This window comes from Lissotriton helveticus, chromosome 4_1 (assembly GCF_964261635.1).
Source record: "Lissotriton helveticus chromosome 4_1, aLisHel1.1, whole genome shotgun sequence".
NCBI lineage: Eukaryota > Metazoa > Chordata > Amphibia > Caudata > Salamandridae > Lissotriton > Lissotriton helveticus.
This window is the reverse complement of record NC_136063.1, coordinates 135,961,577-135,986,234: the sequence shown is the minus strand read 5'-3', so window position 1 is coordinate 135,986,234 and position 24,658 is coordinate 135,961,577. Positions and strand designations below refer to the sequence as shown.

At 43.8% G+C, this 24,658-nt stretch overlaps 1 protein-coding gene across 1 annotated transcript in view; it reads left to right on the top strand.

Moving 5' to 3' along the window:
- Positions 1 to 24,165, top strand: part of ZFTRAF1 (zinc finger TRAF-type and ring finger containing 1) — an 86,412-nt gene extending 62,247 nt beyond the window's left edge. Inside the window, exons 3-4 of the mRNA XM_078686546.1 lie at positions 17,943 to 18,154; positions 23,628 to 24,165. Coding sequence (XP_078542672.1) covers positions 17,943 to 18,154; positions 23,628 to 24,019 — 604 coding nt within the window. The 3' untranslated portion in view covers positions 24,020 to 24,165. The remainder of the gene's footprint in view (positions 1 to 17,942; positions 18,155 to 23,627) is intronic.
- The last annotated feature ends 493 nt before the right edge of the window (positions 24,166 to 24,658 follow it).

Below are 24,658 nucleotides of genomic sequence, written 5' to 3'. Positions count from 1 at the left end.
CACAGGGTCACACCCTGGAACTTTCACAAAGGCCTCCAAATCGTCCACCTCTCTGCAGAGTTCATCAACATATAGCAGCTCTCAAAGCAGAGATCTTATCACTCATACTGAAAGGAGCGATAGAGGAGGTCCCATCAGACCAGCGAGGAACAGGTTTTTACTCACACTTTTTCCTTATAAGGAAAAAGCAGTCATCAAAATGGAGGCAGGTACTGGACCTCAGAGATCTGAACACATACATAAAGAAAAATTCTTTCCGTATGCTGTCCTTACAGGAAATTCTTCTACTACTCCGCAAGGGAGACCACATGGTCTCTCTAGACCTGTTGGATGCATACTTCCACATTCCGATACACAAAAAACACAAGAAGTATCTGCGATTTATGGTGGCGGGGCGCCATTACCAGTTCAGAGTTTTGCCTTTCGGCCTGAAGTCTGCCCCCAGAGTATTCACAAAATGCATGGCTCCAATAGCGGCGCATTTAAGGCAGCAAAGTCTCCAGGTTTTCCCATACCTGGACGACTGGTTAATAAAAGGACCATCGTTCCAGGCAACACAGAGATCTCTACGGATGTGCACGGATCTCTTCCAAATATTAGGCCTTCGGATAAACAAAGAAAAATCATTTTTTCTCCCGACTTGTACTCTACAATTCCTAGGAGCAATCTTGAAAACACAGGAAATGAAAGCTTACCCATCAGAAGAACGGGTAACAAAAATCTTGAATCTGACTGCATCTCTGGCAACAAAAAAGTCCACTTCCATCAGAATATTCAAGTCATTACTGGGAATGATGTCCTCTTGCATCCCATTGATTCCCAATTGCCGTTTACAGATGAGACCGCTGCAAGAAGCCCTGGACAAACAATGGGTCCAAGCCCTGGGTTCCTTCGACGACAAGCTGGTCATAACCCATCAGATCAAACGTGCAATGTCATGGTGGGGTATCAGGAGCAATCTAACAAAGGGCCTGTTATTCGAACCTCAATCTCCAAGCTACGTCATGACATCAGATGCTTCATTACGAGGTTGGGGGGCACATCTACAAGACCTGGAGATTCAAGGCCTTTGGTCTCCTCAAGAGACAAAACTTCACATCAATCTCTTGGAATTGAAAGCCGTCTTCCTGGGCCTTCAGGCCTTCCTTCCCAGGATCCAAGGTTCTTCGGTCTTAGTGCGTACGGACAGCACAACAACAATGTTTTACCTGCGCAAGCAGGGTGGAACGAGATCAAAACCCCTGTCGATTCAGGCACAAAGGATCTGGAAATGGCTATTGTGTCAGAACATAACGCTGCAAGTGGAACATGTTCCAGGGGTAGACAACATAAAAGCGGATCTGTTAAGCAGGTCATCCGACATTTGCCACGAGTGGGAACTATGTCCAGTCCAGCTGAATCGGATTTTCAATGCGTGGGGCAAGCCAAGTCTAGACCTGTTTGCAACTCGGAGCAACAAGAAGTGCAGACATTATGCCAGCAGGTTCCCCCAACAGGGTTCGAGAGGGAATGCTCTTCACCTCCGATGGACAGGGATGTTTGCTTATGCCTTCCCTCCTTTTCCCCTAATTCCCAGATTACTGAGGAAAATGAGATCAGAACCTTGCCAAATAATACTGATAGCCCCAGCCTGGCCGAGGCAGTTTTGGTATACAGAGCTTCTTCAACTGTCGGTGGAGCCAAGAATTCAGCTCCCAACGACCAGGGATTTGATTTCCATGAACAGAGGCCAAGTACTTCATCCGCAATTGACATCTCTAAAATTGTCGGCTTGGAACCTTTTGAGCACGAATTCCAGTCATTAGATATCACTCCGGAATGTCGTGAAATATTGCAAAGTTCCGCAGCGCTGTCTACCAACAAGACATATTCTGCTAAATGGAAACGATTCTGTATTTGGTGCCTTGCTCATACAGTGCATCCTTTGACGTCTTCTCCTGAGCAAATTCTTCCTTACTTGCTGCATTTAGCCAGATCAGGGCTTGCGCACTCATCTATTAAAGTCCATTTAGCAGCAATATCTAGATACAGAAGATCTCCAGGATGTCCATCTCTGTGGTCTAACAGACTAATGAAGGAGTTCTTAAGAGGACTATTCAGAAGGTTTCCTCCAATTAAGCGTCCTCCACCCACATGGCAACTTAACACAGTCTTGTCACAACTTATGAAAGCTCAGTTCGAGCCGATCCACAAAGCTGAACTGCAATTCCTGTCATGGAAAGTAGCATTACTGCTGGCGCTCACATCGGCCAGAAGGGTCAGCGAGATCCAAGCTTTTTCTATACAGGATCCCTTCATACAATTCAGGCCAGATAAGGTGATGCTAAGGACTAATCCGAAATTTGTGCCTAAAATACCTTCGTCTTTTCATCTAAATGAACCAGTGATCCTGCCTACATATTTTAAAAATCCTTCTACAGCGGCTGAAAAAGCTCTGCATACTTTAGACATTGGCAGATGCCTAAAGTTCTACATTGAAAAGACTAAAAGCTTTCGCAAATCAAACCAACTGTTTGTCTCCTACTCGGGGCCCAGAAAAGGTCTGGCCCTTTCACGTTCCTCCATCTCCAGATGGATTGCATCCGCCATTGTTTTTTGTCAAGAGAAAGCAGGAAGACCTCTCGACATGAAAGTCCGTGCCCATGATACACGGAAGATGGCGACGTCTTCTGCATTGCTAGCAGGAGTACCCCTTCCAGACATATGCAGAGCAGTGACTTGGTCGAATGTTCATACATTCACCAAACATTACTGTCTGGACACGGAATGGAAAGCAGATGCGGCAGTGGGACAGGCAGTTCTGCGACATCTCTTTAAATAAGGTACATGTTTATGAATTTTATTCTACTGTTTTTGTCTATATAAAGTGTTTTTTTCCCTTTATGCTAATATCTGAAATAGCAAAGTTTGATGTTTAGTACCTTTTAATTTGTAATGAGTTATTTTTTCCGAAAGGAATTTATGGCACACAGCCCCGAGAAAAGAAAGGGGTCTAGCCTAGAAACGCTCTAACTACAAGGACTGCTATCTACTCTGATACAAGCATGTGAATCTATGAAAGATTGAATACTGGAGAAAGAACTAGTTACTTACCTGTACACTATGGTTCTCCAGTATTATCTTTCATAGATTCACATGCGCCCGCCCGCCTCCCCGTTTCCATTAGGTAGACCATTTTTTTTATCTCTGGTTTCCTGCATAGCTCACTCTTGGGCGGTAGGAAATCTGAGGTATGGTGGCTCTGCTGGGAATGGTGTAGGCTGGTGCTGGCTGCTGATTGGCTGCAGTTTGGGCCACATAATGAGGAGGAGAGGTTACCTAGTGGTTTCACTACTCTATGGCTTCCTGGCAGTTTTTTCTTCTACTGCTATGGTTATCATTTACCGGGAGACTACCACCATGACGACGGGGAAGATACAAGCATGTGAATCTATGAAAGATAATACTGGAGAACCATAGTGTACAGGTAAGTAACTAGTTCTTTCAATTCGGCCAGTATGAAGATGAGTCTGGTGTCTTTGGCAGATTGTGTAATTGCTAGGCAGTTTGAACCCAGAGGATCCGGTTTGACTGGAACGATATAGAACGTCTATGTTTTGACCCTGATGTATGCGTAACTTAAGAGCGTCAATGGCGGGTCTTCTCCAGGACAAGATGAAGACAGGACAGTCGATTCTGTATGGAATAGATCAATCTAACAAGAGGTAGCAAAACGTTGCACCGAATGTATGCCGGAAACCCACTGGGCATCTAATTCTCTGTGAGTAGGCAGACGCGTGGAGACAAAGGATGACACTCAATGATGGCTAAGAGGTTGCTGTTAGGGTTTGATTTTGATTGGAGTAAAGGATGGGCGGATGCACTGATGAATCTGCAAGCAGGCGGAACTCTCTTAGTTACTTGGAGGTTTCCATCAGCCGGTGGATATTCAAGGTCAAAGTCCCTGAGTTATTGTAGCGCGTCGGTTTGAAAGTCAGCAGTGAAGTGGAAAGTTGGCGTCAACCTGCACTTTCTAAAGGGGTTTGGGTGTCTGACACTGAGCTGCATTTGCTGGCACTCCGGATTGATATGTTTCTAAATGCTAACATTATTTATGATGTTCGAGTGAGTTGTAACAGTCTACATATGAAGAAAGGCATTGTTGTGTTTGCTGCTTGCTTACTAGCCATGTATATTATACAGCAGTTGCTGGTCTGTTGAATGTGTTCGAGATCTTAAACATCCAGTCCACACCGAAGATATACAATTAGCAGTATTTGATTGATTTGAATGAATAGTCTTTAACAAATACCTTGGTCCCAACAGGTGATTCAGCCTGAAAGATGAAGGATTTGTTGAGTTCAGTTGTAACACTAGAATAAACTACACAACAATTGAAGCCTATTGTCTAGAGTAGAGCCCCAGTTTCATTTCTTGCTGAGATCCTTCTGCATGTTTGCATGCAGCTTTCATCTTCAGCGTTCCTCCTTATAAGTGACATCATTCACATTGCATCCAGTAGTGTAGAGTGCTTGCCCTGTTCACCTCCTTTTCCTTCATTTTCTGATCCATTTGGATTCCAAGTAGTACCATACAAACAAGAGTTGGAAATGTGCATTACAAATACTTTGGAATGCTATGTACTCTAAGAGAGAGATGAGCAGAACATTATTGCTTTTGTATATTTACTTTTACTTTTTCCTCCAGTAAAGAACGTGGTCTGAACAGCACACCCTCGCAGACAGTTTTTTTGAAACATCAATTGGTTACAAAGGTCAGCAGGCAATTGAATTGCGAAATTTTGTGGTGAAGCCACTAATCTGTCATAAACCATTCATTTGTTTGTGACTAGTCCTAGTCCAACCAAGTCATGTTGAGCAGAGCCATCTATCTGCTTCTCATCCAGCTCTTGGTTACTTGTGCATCAAAGTCTGAAAATTGCAGCGTTCTCAAACAAATGTGTCCAAAACAAGGACGCCTTCTGTTCGCTTATTTATGCTGGGGATCCCACTCCTTCCCATTTGAAAAAGATGTATCCAGGATGCACCTTTGCATAACAAGCGAATGTTGGAAGGACCATGGAATGCAAGAGTTCCATCTGTGCACCTGGTGGCCTTGTGCTAGACGGAGATTCTGGAAAAGTCATATCTGCCATAATTAAGGACATCGTCAGTGGAGGACTCCGGTAATAACCAGTTTCTGCGCTATATAAATATGCCATACAATACAATACCAATAATATTGTTTCAGTTGCCGTTTAAGCTCATAGGCAGCATGGGATTTGAGAATTGTGCCAGTCTTGCCCCTATTTTTTTTTATTATAAAGCAAAGCACCATTTAAAAAAGCTATACTTTCGATCTTCAACGTTCCAACATACATATCATGATCGACATTAGAATTGTACGAGAATCAAATCAAATTACCTACATCACAAAGCACATCTCTATGGGGGCTACATAAGCTTACACACAGGACATCGAATTGGACTTAACTTCCATGAATACCCAGGCTCAGTTTGTGTTCTAACAAAGAAACCTAAATCCAAGGAGGTTCAATCTGTCTAGTCAGATGTGAGCGAAGCGGGCCCCAAGTCCGTGCAGGTGGAGATGTCCTTCAGCAAATCTGCATATTGTGAGTATCTAACCCACCCCTACCCCAATGTAACACAACCCTATTCTAACCTAGCAGCATTGCAGTTTGAATCAGCTTTCTAGATTTTTTGGGAATACTTTTAATCCAAACCCAAGGAGTGCCTCAGAGGGGTCACGCTATGGGGTAGGCGCTCATCGCCCATGCCACCTGGAATACCAGCAATCAAAGTGCATTGACCTTCAGGCAGTCACAGGCCAAGTGTATACAATCTGCTCTGATATCTCGTGGCCTAGATCCTGATCCCAACTCACCTAGGCTCGGAGTCGTAGATCTTTCATAGTGTTCACTATGCAGTTTTATGTTTTCTTGTAATTGGTCCTCCGGACTTGGGAATAGCAATGATCAGGGAGAGCAATCCCCACTCCTCCAGCTCTTGCAGTACTGAAGGAAAAATGTCAACGATATTGTGACGTAACCTATGGTATGTCAGCACGTTTAGTGAAATGCACTGCTTACCAAAGGATCTTACATTTTTCATTAAGGAATAGCTTACAAAATATGCTCAGATGCTTCTGTTGCAGCTGTCTGATCATTTTGGCTTTCCTGGTGACTTCTATATGGGATCTGAAGGGAGTACATCACATCCACTCTATACCGTAGACCGTCTCATCCAAGCCCAGATGGTGCATTACAGTGTGAATCTATCTGTTGCGTTGGTGCGGTGCAAGCATCAAAACAACGTTAAGTAAGATTGGGGCAGAAAGCCCCATCTTAAGGTTGTGATAAGAGGGCCAGCCAGTCTGATAAAGCCAGTGATGCACATATTCAGCTTTGGCAACCAAATAGTAAATGTCAGAATTTTTAGCAGTGAACTCGCCCTACCTGTAGGTAAACATTATTTTTTTGTCCTATACTGGGTTGCTTGCCCACCATTTCTTACTTAGTAAACAAAATTAGTGCCAAGGTCCTTTCAGGAGGCCACTAGACCTTGCACCACCCATTGCCAATGTCCGCGTGACCAATGGCAATCCAGACTTTTTATACATTAAAATCGACTAATACCTGCCGCCCAAGCTATTCCTTTATTTCTTTGGGTGGCAGGTATTAGTCGCTTTAAATGAATATAGAATTATTAAACAACTGTTTGTGTCTTCATCACAAAATTAGGCAAACAGCACCACCATATGACAGGCTGTCATAGGTGCCACTGTTGACAATTAAGTGCCGGTGCTGAGAACCGGAAACCACCAGCTCAAGTTAAGTACTGCAGCCTACTTGCATATGTCAAAAAATGTTCTAGTGAGAGGGATAGGACATTTCTTGAAAAGGTGAGGCAGCTTAGGCAGTAGCACCATTTTCATTAGAGCTACACTAACTGCCACTGACGGTGACAGTTTGATCCACTTATCGGTAACTGCGTGCATTTACCATAGTTCCACCATATTTTCAATATCCCAGTAATAGTGACTGCAAGGTATCATTTCCATCTGTAATTTGATTTTGAACTCCAAATTAGGTTGGAATGTGGTTTTATTTAAACTGAGCTTTCCCGATTTTGCACCAGTTTCAGTGGACCAGACCGTACGCTTCAAGGAATGATTTCTCAAATAATTGGGTTCCACTTTTTTTTTGGGTCTTTACTCAGTAGTAGGATGTCGTCTGCCTACATTAATAGTTATATCCTATGTGCTCTGAACTTAATGCCACAAGTTTGGAGGAAATCTTGTAGGATGCAGGCAAGTGGTTCCACTGTCCCGCAAATTAAATAAATCTGTGACAAGGGACCTCTCTGCCTATTGCTCTGCCTATTTCAGTTAGAGAGGATAGTAATAATAATAGTAAGACCTGTAGAGCATATGGCTACTTCGAAGTGTCTCCGCGCTAAAGCAGCTCTTGGAGGCCCAATGACATCTGAATTAGCGGTTTGTTTATTTTAATACTAGCTAACTGGTATATAGGAGTTTAATTGATTTGAGCATGGCCTTGCCCTTGCCCAACGAATCAAATGCCCTAGCTGCATGTAAGTACTAAGCAACTGCTGGTATAGTCGTATTTATTTGGTGGGTGATAGCAAATACTGTGCTGCTATGGCTCTGCCAGGTATGAAATCCGATGGATCTGATTTGATCAAGAACGGCAGGAGAGACAGTAGTCTATTGTTCACATTAGTCAATGATCACGGTCTGCATGAGTTGCATTGTTGTGGGGGTTTGCCAGCCTTGAGCAGGGCAGTAACTTTGGCCTTGCAAAGTGTTAGGAGCAGTATCCCACTCTTATTCGCCCCCCCCCCCGTAAACCTCCAGCAGGAACATGGCTAATTCTCCCTCATATTCTTTGTAGAATTCAGTTGCCAGTCTGTCCCCGCCAAAGTCGCTCCCGTTCTTCATGTTCCTTATCACTCTTAATTTCCTCTCGAATGATGTGGCAGCACATTGGGTCATGTTCCTCAGCTTCTAGCTGCGCCAAAGTTGCTCAATCAAATTAGTCCGGTGTGACCGTGGTACTTTGGTCTGACCTTATGGAATATAATTCGGAGTAGTATTAAAAAATGTTTTAGTATTTCATTCTGGTGTTGCAAGAGTCCACCTGCTTCTGTTTCTAGTCAAATAATGTCCGCTGTGGACAGATGCATCCCACCCGAACCCGGTTGTTTCCCCTCCACATAACAACTAGCTGCGATGTACTAGCCCATTCATCTAATTTCCCTTTTGGCTTCATCTCGGAAATCAAGCAGATTAGGGTGAGAGTTCAGTTCAGTTCAGTTCATTATGTCTTTATTTCGAAGTAAAAATTCATAAAAGACAACATTCAATACAACAAAAATCTAAAACTGCTGTGAACATATCCCAAGAAATTTAAAAAAAAGTTGCAAGCATACTACATACAAATCATATCATAGCAGTTAATCTAAATAAGTAGTCAATTTCTTAGTACGAATCAGCCACACCCAACCCAAGAACTTGGCTACACAAATCACAGAAAGCTCGGATCTAATATTACGAAGTTTCTGTAGGGCATCGAGATGTCCCCGACAATCCATACTTCTGTATAGAGGTTTCAGCCATTTGAGTCTGGGGGCACGGTATGCAGGGCAGGCAAAAAACATATGGCCAATACTTTCAACATAGTCGGGACACCAAAAACATTTGTTACTTACATTCTTCGCCCATGTAGTAGTAAAAGCATTAGTGGGTAATGTACCTACACGAAACTGATGATACAGTTTACGATCCAGGGTTTTACATATTAAATCCCAATAGGGCTCAAGAAAAGGTGACAATTTATGTGTTAGGAAAAGCCCCGTTAGGTTCAAGTCTGAAGAGTGGGTAACCAGAGTAGTTATTTTCGAGGCCCAAAAAAGGTCTTTAAAATCTTGTTTTGATGGAAAACAGGATTGCCCAGGATTATTCCACAGCTCAGGAAGGCCCATAGTGTGCAATACATGTTTGACTTCCCTGAGCCAGGGGATTCTATGGGCACCCCACAACGATTTGACCTCATCCAACTCGCGAGCGAACAGGCTAAGCTCTGGAGTCGTCCAGAGGCGACGCCAAAGTGCCACTACTCGGAACTGTGCCATCTCATCTAAGGGTCTGCAACCTAGATCTAAAAGCAGAGGTTTGGTGGGAGTGGATTGAGGAAGCCCTACCAGGTTCCGTAGAAACCTATTCTGGGCTGTGATCAAGACTGACAGGACCTTATAACCCCATATGTCAGCTCCATAGAGGGTTGCTGCATTGACCTTGGCTTCGTAAATTTTTAATACTGGGGCAATACGTTTAGTCAAGGATTTCTTCGATTCATGCAATAAACAACCCGTGAGGCGAACAAATTTGAGATTTAAAACCTCCAACTGGGGTTTCCAACTAAGATGGTAATCAAGAGTAACACCCAAATATGTCATCTCCTTGACCTGTTCAATTAGAACTCCATTCAAACTAACTGAACTTTTGATAGGAATTCTATTGCTAAAGACCATAAATTTGGTTTTTTCGACATTGATCTGCAGGTCATTTATCTTACAGAACTCTGCAAATCTATTCAAGGCTGTCTGTAACCCTCTCCGTGTTTTTGAAAGGAGCAGGGTATCGTCGGCGAAGATTAACATTGGGTACTTTAACCCGCCCAGGGATGGTGCATCAGTCTGTGTTTGGTTAAAAAATTTAACTACCTGGTTTATAAAAAGGAGGAACAGGGTGGGAGCCAACACGCAACCCTGGCGCACCCCTCGTTGCACTGGGAAACTGTTGGTCACCTGACCCTGCTTACCCCACCTTACACGGGCGAAGTTATCCTCATGCAATCTCATGACTAAATCCAAGAGTTCAACCGGAAAGCCCATGCATCTTAGTGCTTCCCATAATTTCACCCTTGGAACTAAGTCAAAAGCTGACCTGAGATCTACAAAGGCAGCATAAATAACCCCTCCACCCAAAAAGACCACCTTCCAGTAGAGCATGGTGAATCGGAACACCTGGTCTATGATGCTGGTGCCCAATCTGAACCCTGCCTGCATAGGGGAAAGTATATTATTCTCTTCTATCCATTCCTGGATTCTTGCTAGGATCATTCTTGCTACTATTTTTTGTAATGAATCGATCAAACTTATGGGGCGATAATTATTTGGCTTTGATCGATCCCCTTTTTTATATATGGGTAGTATCTCTGCCCCTTTCCAGGATTGTGGAATTCTTGCCCCTGCTGCAATGGCATTAGCCAAAAAGGTAATGTATGGGACCCATAAATCTAGGTTTAGTTTAAAAAGGTCCGCTGGGATAGCATCTAAGCCCGGGGCTTTACCTGACTGGACGGATCCTAAGGCATGCATCGTGTCCAGGGCAGAAAATATGAGTGGGGCCCCGGAGTTAGGGTGTTGTACCCCCAAAGTGGGCTTAACTACCAGTTCAAGCTCGGCGCCCATATCTTTAAATTGTGCTGAAAAAAATTTCACCCAATCCAGGGCAGAAACATGGTTGACCGGTGTTTGGGAATCAGGATCCCTGCCCCACCTAACAGTTTCCCAAAATTTCACTTGATTAGATGACTTGCATGCCATAAGTAACTCAGTCCAGTAGGAATCATCCCAGTCCCTCTTGGCTGTCCAGAGGACCTGTTTGTAGAACTGCCTAGCTTTCCTAATGTCGTAGGAGATCCTCGATTTAACAGCTGCTATTAGTTTGCTGTGGGCTTCCCTGCAGCACTTATTATACCATCTTTTGTGTACCTTGACTGCCTTATTTTTTGATGGCTTGGTGAGGAGGCTTTTAAGATCCGTAAAGCACTTCTCGTGGAGACTGATAACTAAGGAGACGGGCCCACCAAGGGGGGATAAAGCTGTCATCTTATCCCTCGTATCTAAAATCAGCTCCTCTATTTCCCGTGTAAGTTCAGGATCAGCTATCACCCTAGGCCATTTAACTCGTCTTCTGTTCTCATACAATAGTGTGTCGGACGTTGGGCAAATTGTTGCCAATTGCCCGTCGACCAATCCAGGAACCCTCAGTCCCAAGGACAGAGGGTTGTGATCACTCTCCGGCCTAAGCACTACCTCCATGTCCAGTACGTGTGACCAAAATCCTACATTAACCAGAATGTAGTCAATGCGACTCATGCTGGTCCCATTGTCAAAGGTTGGTTTTCCAGATTTGTCCGACAGAGTGCGGCCATTCGCTGCCCGAAGCCCCCACTCCAAACAGAATCCCAACCAGTGTAGGGCCGCCTCCGTACCCCTGACGCCATTGCTTATAGTTAGCGGAGGGATATTCCAAGCAGTGTCTTCATCAATTCCCACATCTTCAGCCAAGCTAAGGATGGGTTCATAAGAGCAATTCAAGTCACCTGCTACTAGGATAAAATGGTCTCCACTGTACTTCTTCAGAAGGCTGTCAAGATCATTCAGGACTGGTTGCTTCCGGCCACCCTGACAGCCACGGGCATAGATATTAATTAAGAGGATGTCCTTGCTGTTATCCTTTCTAAGACTGATACATAGAAGGTCGGCATACTCTACCAAAATTTCCTTGACTTGGAATCCCAGGGTGTTTTTAATCCACACCGTGAGGCCTCCAGAGGCCCTACCCTTAATGCCCTGTATGGCGGGTTTATAATAATTCAGATAACCTGCTCTGAACAGAGGAACAGTTGCCCAGGTTTCCTGAAAGACGACGATATCATAAGTGTCGATAAAATCGACCCAATCGTCGTTATCAAGGCGGCCCCTTAGTCCTACAATGTTCCAGGAAGCCACCCTGATAGATCCCACCATACTACCAGAAGGGATAGTCTCCGAAAAGCCCAGATCGTCCGCCCTGATCTCGGTAGGAGTGATAACATGACCAGGGACTGGGCTAGGGCCTTCGTGGAGAGATAGGATACCCATACAAGCTACTGAGGGGGTGGGGGGGGGGGCGGGCAGCTGAGGGGGATTAGGTTCTAAGGCATCAATCCCCCCAAGTCAATCAACCTCGTCTAAACAACCGAACATATTGGAAGTAGGAGCCCCTTCCCACCAGATTTTTTGGCCTTGCCAGCCATCCCGACGACTTTTCCGTCTGATATTTTGGACTGAAGTCCAGGTCCCTCTATCTCAGCTTTCTGTCGTGGAGGGTAAAAAAATGTGAGGGGTCTGACAACAATTGATAAATTATCTTCTCGTGTATCCCATGAACAAAGATGGTGAGCTGTCTGGGGATCCTCAAAGGACACTACTATGCAATCACCAGCAATAGACTTACGTGAGGGGCCTACCCAAGGCACTCTCCGTACCATTAGTATCCGGCTTCTTAGGTGGTTTGGAATCTGTCGATTAGCATTAAGCCAGTGAATGACCTTATTTTTTAGCGACCAATGGTTCTCCTTAATTTGAGGGTCCAGGGCAGGCACGCCGGCTAACACGGTAACATATGGGCTGGCTTGTGGTGGCAAATCAATAAAACCCCCGCGAAAATTCGGTCGACTCGGTTGCTGGGAAGGTATACGAATGGTCGCTGGCTGAGTAGGCTGGTATGAAACTGCAAAGGGCCCCTGTTTTGATGGTGCAATGCTTTGAGGGGGACGGGTGGTTGGGGCTATAGTACTAGGGATTGTGGCAGTGGGGTTACAAGCTTTTGTTCGGGGTTTGGGTATGGGTTTGGGTAATAGGGGGGGGCGAGGTCGGAGGTTCTAGCACCGGAGTCTGCGAAATACAATCATCACCCAGGGAGAGCTCAGCTTCCATATTTTTTAGACTAAGACTAGCCAAAGTGACTATGGTTTTGTCCATTTCTAATAAGCTGTTTTCAATACAAGAAAGTCTGAGTTCTAGGGGAGTTAAAAGCTTTTTCAGGGTAACCCAAACGATTTTAAGAAACTCTTCGTCACCCCCCTGATCAACTGAGAGTAGGTTGAGCGAGCCAGGGTATGATCTGTCATCATTGTTGGCTAGAGAAACCCCCATAGTTGGATCTAACACAGCACTAGATGGGCCAGACCCATTTTCCTCTCTCAGTGAGCAATTATTAACCTTGGGAACCTCGTTATCTACACCATGTGGCCCCAGGGGTCGTCGACTATTAAAAAATTGGGACCTCGCAATTTTGGCCTTTTTGCGTGCATAGGAGGATTTGGCAAGACATTTCCTTTTGTAGGTGGCATATTTTTTTTGAGCGCTAGCTGCCTGTTTAGACAGCTCAGTTTTACTGGAAAAGCCTATGCCTGACCCCGGAACATATGATGCAGACACTTCGGTACACTTTAGGGGAGTGGGTAGTGGAATGAGAGGAGGCTCAGGTGAATATGTGATTGGGACGTGATGGATATCCGCCTGTATTAACAAGGGTCGGGGCCAGATATGCGCTCAGGGGTTACAGCTGAGGTGATTTTCCCTAAAGATGATTTTTTGGAGGACGCTAGGTTCTGGGAAAGCCTTCGAGCAGCTTCTAATTCCAAGGATACTCTATGTTGCATCTTACTAATTTCTGCATCGATGGCCAAATTTGTCTTAGTGAGAAAATCATCTAGAGTCCCAGTGGGCTTCATCACCCCCTTAGCCGTTTTGCTACGACTGGCCCGTGTACACATACTTAATACAAAATATAAACAATATAACGGGGATAAATTATCGCAACAGGGAAACAAGGGGGGTGGGCCAGGCCAGGCCTCTCAGACCTCGGACGGCCTCAGACGGCCCGCTCTTAGTCCGGTCTTCGCCCCGAGCTGCGTCCCGCGCTGCGGGAGGATGAATCCTTAATGTAATGATCGTTATGGGCAATGGGCGGTCCAACAGGGAGAGCGGACCGGAAGCTGACACTCGGTCTCGCAGGGACTCCTGGGTAATGGAGTCCCTGCTACGCTCGCAGCCCTGCTACAGCCCTCCGCCCGGTTGCAACACTCCACAGCTCCCCGCAGGGTCCAGAGTCCAGCCCCACGCACAATCCGGCGATGCGGCACCCGCGAAGCGGGTGCGGCGAGGTCCTTGGGCAGGTACAGCAGAACAGCACAGAGAGACGCTAAGAGCCTCCAGGTAATGGCTCCAGCCAAAAGTAAGCAAAATTCTCCCTCATATTCTTTGTAGAATTCAGTTGCCAGTCTGTCCCCGCCAAAGTCGCTCCCGTTCTTCATGTTCCTTATCACTCTTAATTTCCTCTCGAATGATGTGGCAGCACATTGGGTCATGTTCCTCAGCTTCTAGCTGCGCCAAAGTTGCTCAATCAAATTAGTCCGGTGTGACCGTGGTACTTTGGTCTGACCTTATGGAATATAATTCGGAGTAGTATTAAAAAATGTTTTAGTATTTCATTCTGGTGTTGCAAGAGTCCACCTGCTTCTGTTTCTAGTCAAATAATGTCCGCTGTGGACAGATGCATCCCACCAGAACCCGGTTGTTTCCCCTCCACATAACAACTAGCTGCGATGTACTAGCCCATTCATCTAATTTCCCTTTTGGCTTCATCTCGGAAATCAAGCAGATTAGGGTGCGAGTTATATAGCCAGGGTTTGCAGAAATGCATAAGGTATGCTACAGTGAGGCATTTTTTTTTTTTGTGAGCTTAGCCTATAATGGATTAATTTGAGAATTCTATGACACCGAACGATGCATTTCTCCTCAAATAACCACTGTCAACCCCTCCCATAGCATGCCACTAGTGACTTTAGAATCCTGGTTTATTTCAAATTAAGGCTGTATTCTATTTCTAATCTCTTCTTTAAACATTGGATCAAGTAAGGCCGCTGGCAACACATGACTGAAGTGTGATCAGGCAGTGTCCTGGGGATATGGTTAATGGCGGTAACCCATTCCACCATATCCCTAGGACAAAAGTGTATTCTAGATGAGGATCATGTACTGTAGAGTGAATGTAAACTTGCTAGCAGATGGATTTCTGGTGTGCAGCAAGTCTACTAATTGATGCTGTTGCATAATAATAAGCAGCATGTCCCTTTTGCGTACTTTTGCTTACTAGCTCCGCTTCCGTTACTATCCAATTCAGCTTGTAAAGCGAGATTAAAGTCACCACCCCATGTGATTCTCTGTATTGAGAGAGTAGAACCTTTCTTTATTACACTGGAAAGAAATTCAGGCTCATCCTAATGTGGGCCATACACATTCATGAATGTGACATGCAATATACCAAAAATCCCTTGAATGATTAGATATTGCTCATCTGGGTCCGATATAGTGTTAAAGAGCCTGGATTTTATGTTCTGTTTTATCAGGATGGCCACTCCCCTAGAGTATGTGAAATAGGAGGAAATCTGATTACCTAAAAAGCTCTAAGGCTACAGGTAGCAACATGTGTCTCTTGTAGACAACCAAAATCTACATTTCCACTTTGTGTCTATTTAGGTAGTCAATTATTTGACGAGATTTGCGATGACCATTCAGCCTTCTCATGCTCCATGTCATCATGCTGATTGCCAGCTCAGGCTTACCCTCTACTACTAAGGGTGCTGTCTATGTCTAATTCCATTGCACTATGATGCTGTAGTCATCATGACTTGGTGCTTTAATGCACATTACAGACTGATTTTATTTTTATTATTATTATGCCGTTAATGCCCAACTCCTCCTCCCACCCACCCACACTGACCTTAAACTTCTCTTTGGCAATCTCGAAAACTATTGTATGCCATAAGTACAACTCTAAATACCACTCGGCTGACAGCAGCTAACAAGGTCATCTAACTAGCTCAACGCTGGGGATGGCCAGGGCAAAAATTTTAAATGTGTTGTTTGACCTTCTGGTTTTTGTCTATTTAAAACCAAGGAGATCCCCTGCTTCTTCATATTCAGTATTAAGCGATTTGCAGAAATTCTTAAACAGTGAAACAAGCAATAAGGAACATCCTATAGAAATCTGAATACAGCCAATAGGTTGTCACTGGAAAAGTCCGGAAACTAAATTCTGGCTCAACCCAATTAAGGGCACAGTTAAAACGTCTATCTGTAACTACTGGGCTGATAAAGTTTCGTTCTTCCTTCAACATCGCTGTGTTTTTGGATTGCAACTCTCCATCTCCTGCCACTTTCAATGTGTTTGAGATGTATTATTCAAGTCTTCGTTCTTCACTTTAATCTTCTCAGTCGCCACCAACAACTCTTTTTTTTTTTTTTTTTTTTTTTTGCTGCTTAGATTGGAAAGCTGTGTCCGCTTTAGCATCTGAAATCTGATTTTCTGCCATGTCGATACATGTGTTTGTCCAAACTGTCCTTCATATTGCCTAAGCGCTTGTTCAGTCTGCCTTTCATCTCCAAGAAGAGCCCTCTCACCTCCATGTCATCATTGTATCCACCCTAAGATGCCCCCACTACAGGATCTTGGTCACAAGGACGCTCCTGTGAGCGTGCACTTTTTTGTTGTTGATAATTTTGACTGCCTCGCTTCCATTTTGCCAATCCTGTCCAGATCTCATGGGGGATACGTCACACCACAACCACTCATTTTCTTGCACTGCACCTCTTACGTAGCAGCATGTGGGGGTCCACCAAAGCACTCTAAGCACCATTTACCACTTGGGGCCTCAGCCCACTGGTCCGTATGAGGGCCTAACAACGCTGGGGTCTCTGTATCAATGGTATCACCGTAATGTCCCAGGGGAACAAGTTCCACACAGAGTCAAAGAGAAGCCCTATGCAATGATCAGACTTCTCAGACAGCAGTCCCCAATATAGCACAAGAGGGCACAGTGGCAATTCCCTGCAACAGGTTAGTAGCACAGCAGGCGCAAAAATATTTTTGCGCCGTAAGTGGGAGCCCCAATTCTCACAGTTCTGTAGGGTGGATGCAATTACAGATCTTCTGTTGACTGCGATTGGGCGGCAGACGGCCTGTTGCCAGTATGCTGCGTCTTGCAGCCAAGCAGTGTAGCATATCAAAGGGCTGTTTTTCCTGCCATAGCGTAACTGCAGGGCAAGGATGGAGCTCCGGCCATCGCTGCTACACTGCATAGCTACAGGCAAGTGCAGCATGGCGTCCAGCTCCTTCAGATCACAAGTGGACTGTGACCTCCTGCTGTCATCCAGAGTCCTAGACTAAGCTCTGAGTCAGCAGGCCGTTTGGCAGGGGTGTTCTTCCTCTGGTTCACACTGTGACCTGCAGCTTGCTAGCAGGTCGCCTTTCCACACATCACGGCTATGGTGTTCACCAACATATAGGCAGTGCCCTTTTGGGTCCTGATGTGTGCTGTGAGTGGATATATTTGATGGCTATTTGCTCCATATGTTGGAACAGTTTCAAAGGGAGGCCATCTTGTTGACGGCACTCTGGCTACCCTCCAAAGTAACATTTTTAAACCACCCCCATTGAGGTATTGCTCGAAATGGAAGACTCTGTAAATGAACAAGCAGTCAGAAGATCTTTGCCATTTTCTTCCATTTATGTTGGCTGCTCATTTTAAAGAAGCCCTTGCACTCTGAGTTCATGATCACCACACTTATGAGGATAAACACTGTAGTGGGTCAGAAGAAGTAGATTGCGAAGTAGGGCAGAGGTCTATGTTCATTTAATCAACATTTTTTCATATTACTATGATCCGTAATGTAGAAAGTAATATAAACTTGAAAAGAAAGAATGTTCAAATTAAGAAAGCTGGGTGCTGGCACTGTCTGCCATTAGTACATCTTCTCTGGGTGAATTGGTGGGGATTTCGACTGGAATATCCTTTGAGAATAAGCAATGGAAACTGAGCTTATGTATGTACTCATTCCGATGCAAGGATGTGCATTTCGTCAGAGCAGGTGGTATGTGTGGAAATTGTTGTAGCATGACGTAGGCTTGTTCTCTCCTCAGTGTTAACTGTGATTTAGTGCACTGACTTATGTTGTTGTCCTTTTGATGTAACTACGCTCCACTGAGTCAAGGAGTGACACTTTTCCCATTATGTTTAATAATAGGGTGACACAGTGTAAGTACAAGAGGATCGGTTGTCCATGGCAGGGGCCTTTCCATGAGCTGACCGTGCACGAGTCCGAATGCAGCCACCCCACCAAGACTGGGAATGAGCTCATGGATATCTTGGACGAAATGGACCAAAGCCACAAGAAGGAGATGCAGCTGTACAACAGCATCTTTGGCCTCCTGAGCTTTGAGAAGATTGGCTACACAGGTAAAAGTGACTGCGCCCTGCAAGCAGATGTGGGGTAACAGCAGGCCTGATTGCTTGCCGCCCATCACAAATGCTTGTGGGGTGAATTTATCTAGTTTCCTCTTTTTCATGTGTACATTTCATGGTAAGGATTATGTGATTTTCTCATTCCTCTCTGAACCTGTGCATCCCATCCATTAGTTCTTGAGTGTATTGAATTAATTGTTTTGTAGTGAGCTTTTCAGGGAATTCATCCGCAGTATCGACCCAGCATCGACGATTTCCACCGGCGTTCCATTTCCATGGAAGAGCACTCCCTTGGTGTGTTGTGCGTGGGTGGGATGGGGACGTTTGAGGTAGGACTGGGTGTAAATTGTTCTTCAGTATAAAATATACTGAAAGTGGTGGGGGGGGGTTGGTGATGTAATGAGAATCCTGGCAATAACCCTACAGTTGCAGCAACAACGAGATGTTCTAACATGGCAACTGATTTACAGACTTGGGCAGTGGAAAGTTTTTCCTGTGAACATGATTTTTCCAAGATACTTTGGGTACTTATGGTAAATTTAATGACTTTAGAGCAGGTAAGACACTCTGGTGACATCCAACTGTGGTATGTTCTCAGTTCTTCCTTTCAGCATTTTCCATTTGAGAAGAAGTCTAAATAAAAAGTGTAAAACAAAGCAAACCAAGGCTTTTCAAGAAGAGAATCTTTTTTAACTGCACTCAAACGGTGATCGTAAAGCTAGGCGTTTTTGTTTGTTTGGGGATTTTTTGTTACATTCACTGGAGCCACATCAAAGGAATAGCTTGCTGAGAAGAATTAGCTAATGTAGACAGATCAAGGAGAGAAATATAACTGTAGGATCTTTGAAGTTCTAGTAGTATCAGTAAAGACTTCATAACCATCCTGGTGGAGAGATGTTGTAGCTACAGGTGTAAGTAGGGAATATTGTGGGCGGAGTTTATTGCTATGACTTTGTGTTAGCTTCCCCTTTTGCTTTAATCGAGCCATGCTGAAGCATCTTTTATCTGCTTATTTACCTAGTCTCTCTAAGTTTCTCTTTGCACTTAGTTTTGTTTGTGTGCATATTTCAGCATGTTTTGCATTTGTAATTTTGCTTTCACTTCACCCTTTTAACGTTCCGAGTGCTTTACTGATCACTGCATTTTAAATGTTTGTCTCTAGTCCTTCACCGCATTTTAAATCTGTTCACCACTATTCTTTCATTGCTTTGCGCTACTGTTTTACAGCACATTTTAAATATCTTCGCCCCTACCCCTTCACCACATAGAAATATGCATGCTAAAACCATTACATGTCGTCTTGCCCATTCTTTCCTCCGGCATATTGTCCCTATCGTCATTGCTTCCAATTTGTGGCTGCTTTTTTACTTTTTACACCTTTTGTCATCCCAGCTCCCGCTTCGTTATTCCTTCTCTGATTCCACTTTTTCAATGTTATCATCAGGAAAGTTTGTTTGTTTGTACATAAAACTTATTCTATCTTTACGCTCATGTCATGTCGTTTGAGTAGGATTTTTTTTTTAAAGCTGTGTATCTTTTGTTGATTTGTGTATTTGCTGAAACAAATAAAGACTTGGCCTGTTCGATGTGAGCTAATAAACAGTTGTAGTTGCATCCCAGGGCTGCTCAAAGAGAAATGCCTACTGTATATGGTCAAATACAAAATGATTTGCTTGTCTTGCTCTTTTCTATTGAAAGTCTAATGTCTCTGAAAGGTTTTCCTGCTTGAACCTAACACCATCATTTATTGAAAATTCACCGCGATTGAGATGACTCGACCTAAAACATTGTCTTGTTTCGCTTTTGGCCATGCAGAGCAGGAGGGCAAAAGCAATTAGAAACCTTTGTAAATGGCTTTAAATGTCAAGGGAAATGTGGAAGGGAAACAAAATGTAATACATGAATAAACCTGAAGAAAATATCTCAAAAACCATTAACAGGTAATACTCCTCTTGCTGACTTGGAGACTATACACATGAGTAATCGAAGGGTTACTGGAATTATTACTTATAACCTGGCTTTGCTTTTGCCTGTTGAAGAGGTTATGGAAATGCGGAAGACTTGTTTGAATCAGTGAACAATAAGCCTGCCATGTCTTTGTTGGGCATTGGGTGATGTTGACTTGCATATAGTTTTGAATTCAACCGTCAATGACAGTTTCTTTAGAGGTCGACGTCGCAGTATTTATTGGTACCAAAAAAGCTGCAACCAAGGATCTCCTAAACTCACCACAAAACATGGTCATTGTGTCTTGGGCCAAAAGGCGGCATGGTTTATGGATTCTTAAAGACACAGAAGTGCACATCTCCTCATCCTCAAGAGGTGCTCTGGGTCATCTCGCGTTCTTTGAGAAGCACAGGCCCAGAAAAACCTGCACCTTAATGAAGACTTTCGGTTAGAGGAGCTGGTGTATAGTGATGGCCTACAGAGAAGGAAGCAGAAGCTGCAACAGAACTTGTGAGTTTCAAATCAAAAAGAAAGCTCTTCGATTTTGAGTAGCAAGATTCTTGAAAGCAAGGTAACTGAAGCTGGTGACCTTGCATGTTTCATCATGGGGTTTACCACTTTTAATCTTGGCGTTACAATTTCCATGATGCCACTTGTAAGGGGCTAGGGAGTCCTGAAGAAATGTAGGCAAACAAATGAGCATAATATGTCACTCGGTGAGTATACATGTCCTTCGTGCTTAAAACATAAAAGGAATGTTCAGCATTCTTCTAAATGGGCCTGTAACCACTTTCTGAATCAAGATAATCGGTAAAGTTAGGCCTGGGTGGGGTCGGTATTATTACAACTCTGGCATGTCCCAAATACACAGGTAAGTCTACGCGGTGGTCTAAAATCCTACGTCACTCTGTGCTGGAGTTTGTAAGTGCCGGCTATAAAGAGAAATTACAATGATCGTATAAGAAGAAATGAAGATGGCAAGGAACCAATATACATGGTAGATGAATGAATGAATGGATTTCTAGAAACAGAGCTTACTTGGGTCCCATTTCTTGATTTGTTCACTTTGTAGAGAGCAAATGTCACTAAGTGGCAATCTTTACAGGGGCAGAAGATGTGGGCTTGAATTGGATGACTATGCTGAAACATTGTAACATGAGTGTGTGGAATGTTTATTTCTGCTAAAGAGGCAGCGAGCCCAGTCCTCTCCTCAGCTGTGTTTCTGATTAACTCATTCTTCAGCTAATGTCTGCTGCTGAAACTTTACCAGCCCCGTATTTGTTGTTCATGTTATGTATGCAGATTCACTATTCCCGCTCGAGTACGAGCTACAGTTGAGAACCCTTTTTCCCATTGCGTAGGTATTTGTTGCGCCCAAGTGAAGTCCTACTGCATCACATTGGCACATGATGTGCCAAGTAAGTTCCATAATGAATTACTTGCTATCACCAAGTGAATTCCATTCCTTTAAAAGATAGTTGCTGCAGTGAAGTAGTCATGATAATTGCATTAATATTTGCTGCTCACAGTTTGGAATGTTAAAGGCACTTTTTAAGAAATCCCACTATCTCCTATGTGGAAGGATTTTCTGAGCTAGGCAAGGGCGCTCACATTCTTTATGCTGGAGTTAGTGTGGTCCATAGATCTTTGTCTATTGCATAGTATTTGCTTTGGCCAAACAGTGAGCCAGCAATTAGCTGATTTCTTGCAACAGATTCTCTCACAGCTGCATTGCGCTTACAGTAGATCTTGCAAATTTCACCCCATTGCGACGCAAATATCTGTATCTGCAGTTGTATCCAAATTCTTGTGATCCTGCTTGTGAATTAAACGTTAACCCAACCTCTCCTTTTGTAGGTTTGATTCTAATTGCATCAAATGCTGCAACTTGTACATTAATGTTTGCAAGTACTAATTGGAAATGATTCTGGTTCATGCAGGTGGAGGAGTTGGTGGAAGAACTATGTGAGCCCCTACAGTATTAAATCTCCATTATATAAAGGGCCCGTAAGAACGGGCCCCTCAAAGACTTCAGATCAACTCTGCGCCCTCACAGGGTAGACTAAAAAGTATGAGAATGTAGTTTGCAAAAGCTGATCTCACAGCTGTTGGGCATAAAATAATTTCTCTTTTTTGACTAGATTCTTTAACATCATTTATGGAAGTCATTTTTTATGCTGGTTGCTTTCTTGAAAAACTAATGGTTGTGTAATTATCAAGTCCTATCTTGTTGTGTATTACTGAATGCTGTCTTAATTCGCACAGAGTTCTATCCTGTGTTTTCCACTCTTGTATTACACGAGTGTTACTATTGATTTGAATAAAGTTACCCTTAATCTTTGAACTGCGTTGTGTGTGTGTCTGGTGCTTGTTCCCATGGATGTTCATTTTTTTACATGTATATCGAAAGGGTCCAATCTATATCCTCCTTCTGATGTGGCAGCCACTTACCTTTCACCAGCTATTAACGTCCTTGGTACATCGATGTTAGAAGCCTCCATTTCCACACCTTTATCTCAATGCCGGAAGACCGTATACAACAAAAGCGAGGGAGAGGATTCCTGGAACCATGAGCAGGGTTTTGTGATTCAATATGGAACGGCAATGACTCTTGCAGGCTTGATCCTTTACTTTCAAGATGTTTGCTAGGCCATCAGTTTGCATTACGCAAACAAGTAGTGAGCACATGGGGTGTAGCAGGAGCTGGGTGGTGGGGCTTGTGATAGGCATTGTATCGGTGCCCACAAAAACTTGGATTTACAAGACAGTAGAGTGATGTCTTGGCCAAAGTATTTCAGACATTTACAAATTCTGATGCCTTACCCACTTGTTCTTTCAATTTGCTATCAAACCAATCCCAAAACATACCTCGTGCTCGGTAATTGACACATTGAATGTGCTTCTACGTCAGTGGTGTAATCACACCATCGCCTTAATTTAGTGATGTTCAGCCCTCATATCAAACAGATCAAACCGCACAGCGACTGAGTGGCCAAAAGCTTGAATGTCTTGCCATGCCTGTTGCTTAACTGTTTCAAGAGGTATGTTTAGACTTGACCAACTAATCGTGTTATTTTATTTTTTAAGCTCATGCAATCAGAAAGTGCTTCCTGTTAGTTTTGCCTACCTTAAAAAATTTATTTTATTTCCTGGTGAGTTTGATTTGTTTAAAAATGAGATCTATTATTATATATGTTTGTTTCTGAACTACACTGCATTACCTACTATTACTACTCTATTTTGATGTACCATTACATCTATTTTTATTAGAGAACAATTATAAAGGCAAATATTCTTGTTAAACTAAAATCATGCATTTGGACTTCTGTCCGACCTGCATGTCAAATCTCTTCCAGTTGCTTTGAAGTTTCCCAAGACGGTGTGCTTCCTCCATTGCCACAGGTAAAGTGATCTTGTATTGAGAATCTCTGAATCCAAAGCCAGTGTTTAACTCCGTTTTTTCTTTTTTTGTTTTTGTTTCCTTTTCTCTGTTCCTCTATCCCAACGCGTTGTCTTGCAGAAGTGCAGTTTCGCCCATACAGAACAGATGACTTCATCACACGGCTGTACTATGAGACACCTCGCTTTACAGTGCTGAACCAGACCTGGGTACTGAAGGCCAGGGTGAACGACTCTGAGCGCAACCCAAACCTATCCTGCAAGCGCACACTATCTTTCCAGCTCATCCTGAAAAGCAAGATCAACTCGCAGATGGAGTGCTCTTTCTTGCTGCTTAAGGGGCCCTATGACGACGTGAAGATCCACCCTGTAATCTACCACTTTGTGTTCACAAATGAAAACAATGAGACTGACTATGTGCCGCTGCCTATCACTGACTCCGTGGAATGTAACAAACTGCTGGCAGCCAAGAACATCAACCTACGGCTCTTTATATTCCAGATCCAGAAGTAGGCTAAAATTTAGCGCTATGACATCCACAAAGCACCACTGAACCATAGTTACCTCGTCAGACCGCCTGTGCCAATGGTGGAGAGGTGGGATGAATCCATTGTCGTACGATTTGCATGTGTATGCCACAGCAGAAGCAGTCTAACCATCTCAGCATCCCCTTTTCCACACTTCTGCTGGTCTGTACTAGATTGTCTCGTGCAGTCTCCCATTTACAAGCCTTTCATTTTTTCATGCAGTACCAGCGTAGAGTTGAGAAGAGAGAGTGATTTCTCCAGAAGAACGCTGATTGAGACCCTACCGGTCTGTCATTCTGTTTTGAGCATGCAGTGAGACGAAGATGAGAAGTAATGCTAACCTTTCAGCTGTTAGCCATCATGCTTCTTTAGATGTGATGCACATTGAGTACTTTAAGCAAAGATGTGGGATAGATATTTTGTGAAGGAAACCTGTCCCCTTTTTAATCTATAAGAGTAGGGTTCCATTGTTGTGGCCCACAGCGTTATTTAGCCTATATGAAAACGAGTAACATGAATGAAGAGATGTACAATGTACACATGATAATTTGCCCGATGACACCCCATCAACAAGAGAGGCTGTTAACCCCTTCGACGCTCATGACGAGCTGGGCTCGTCATGCAG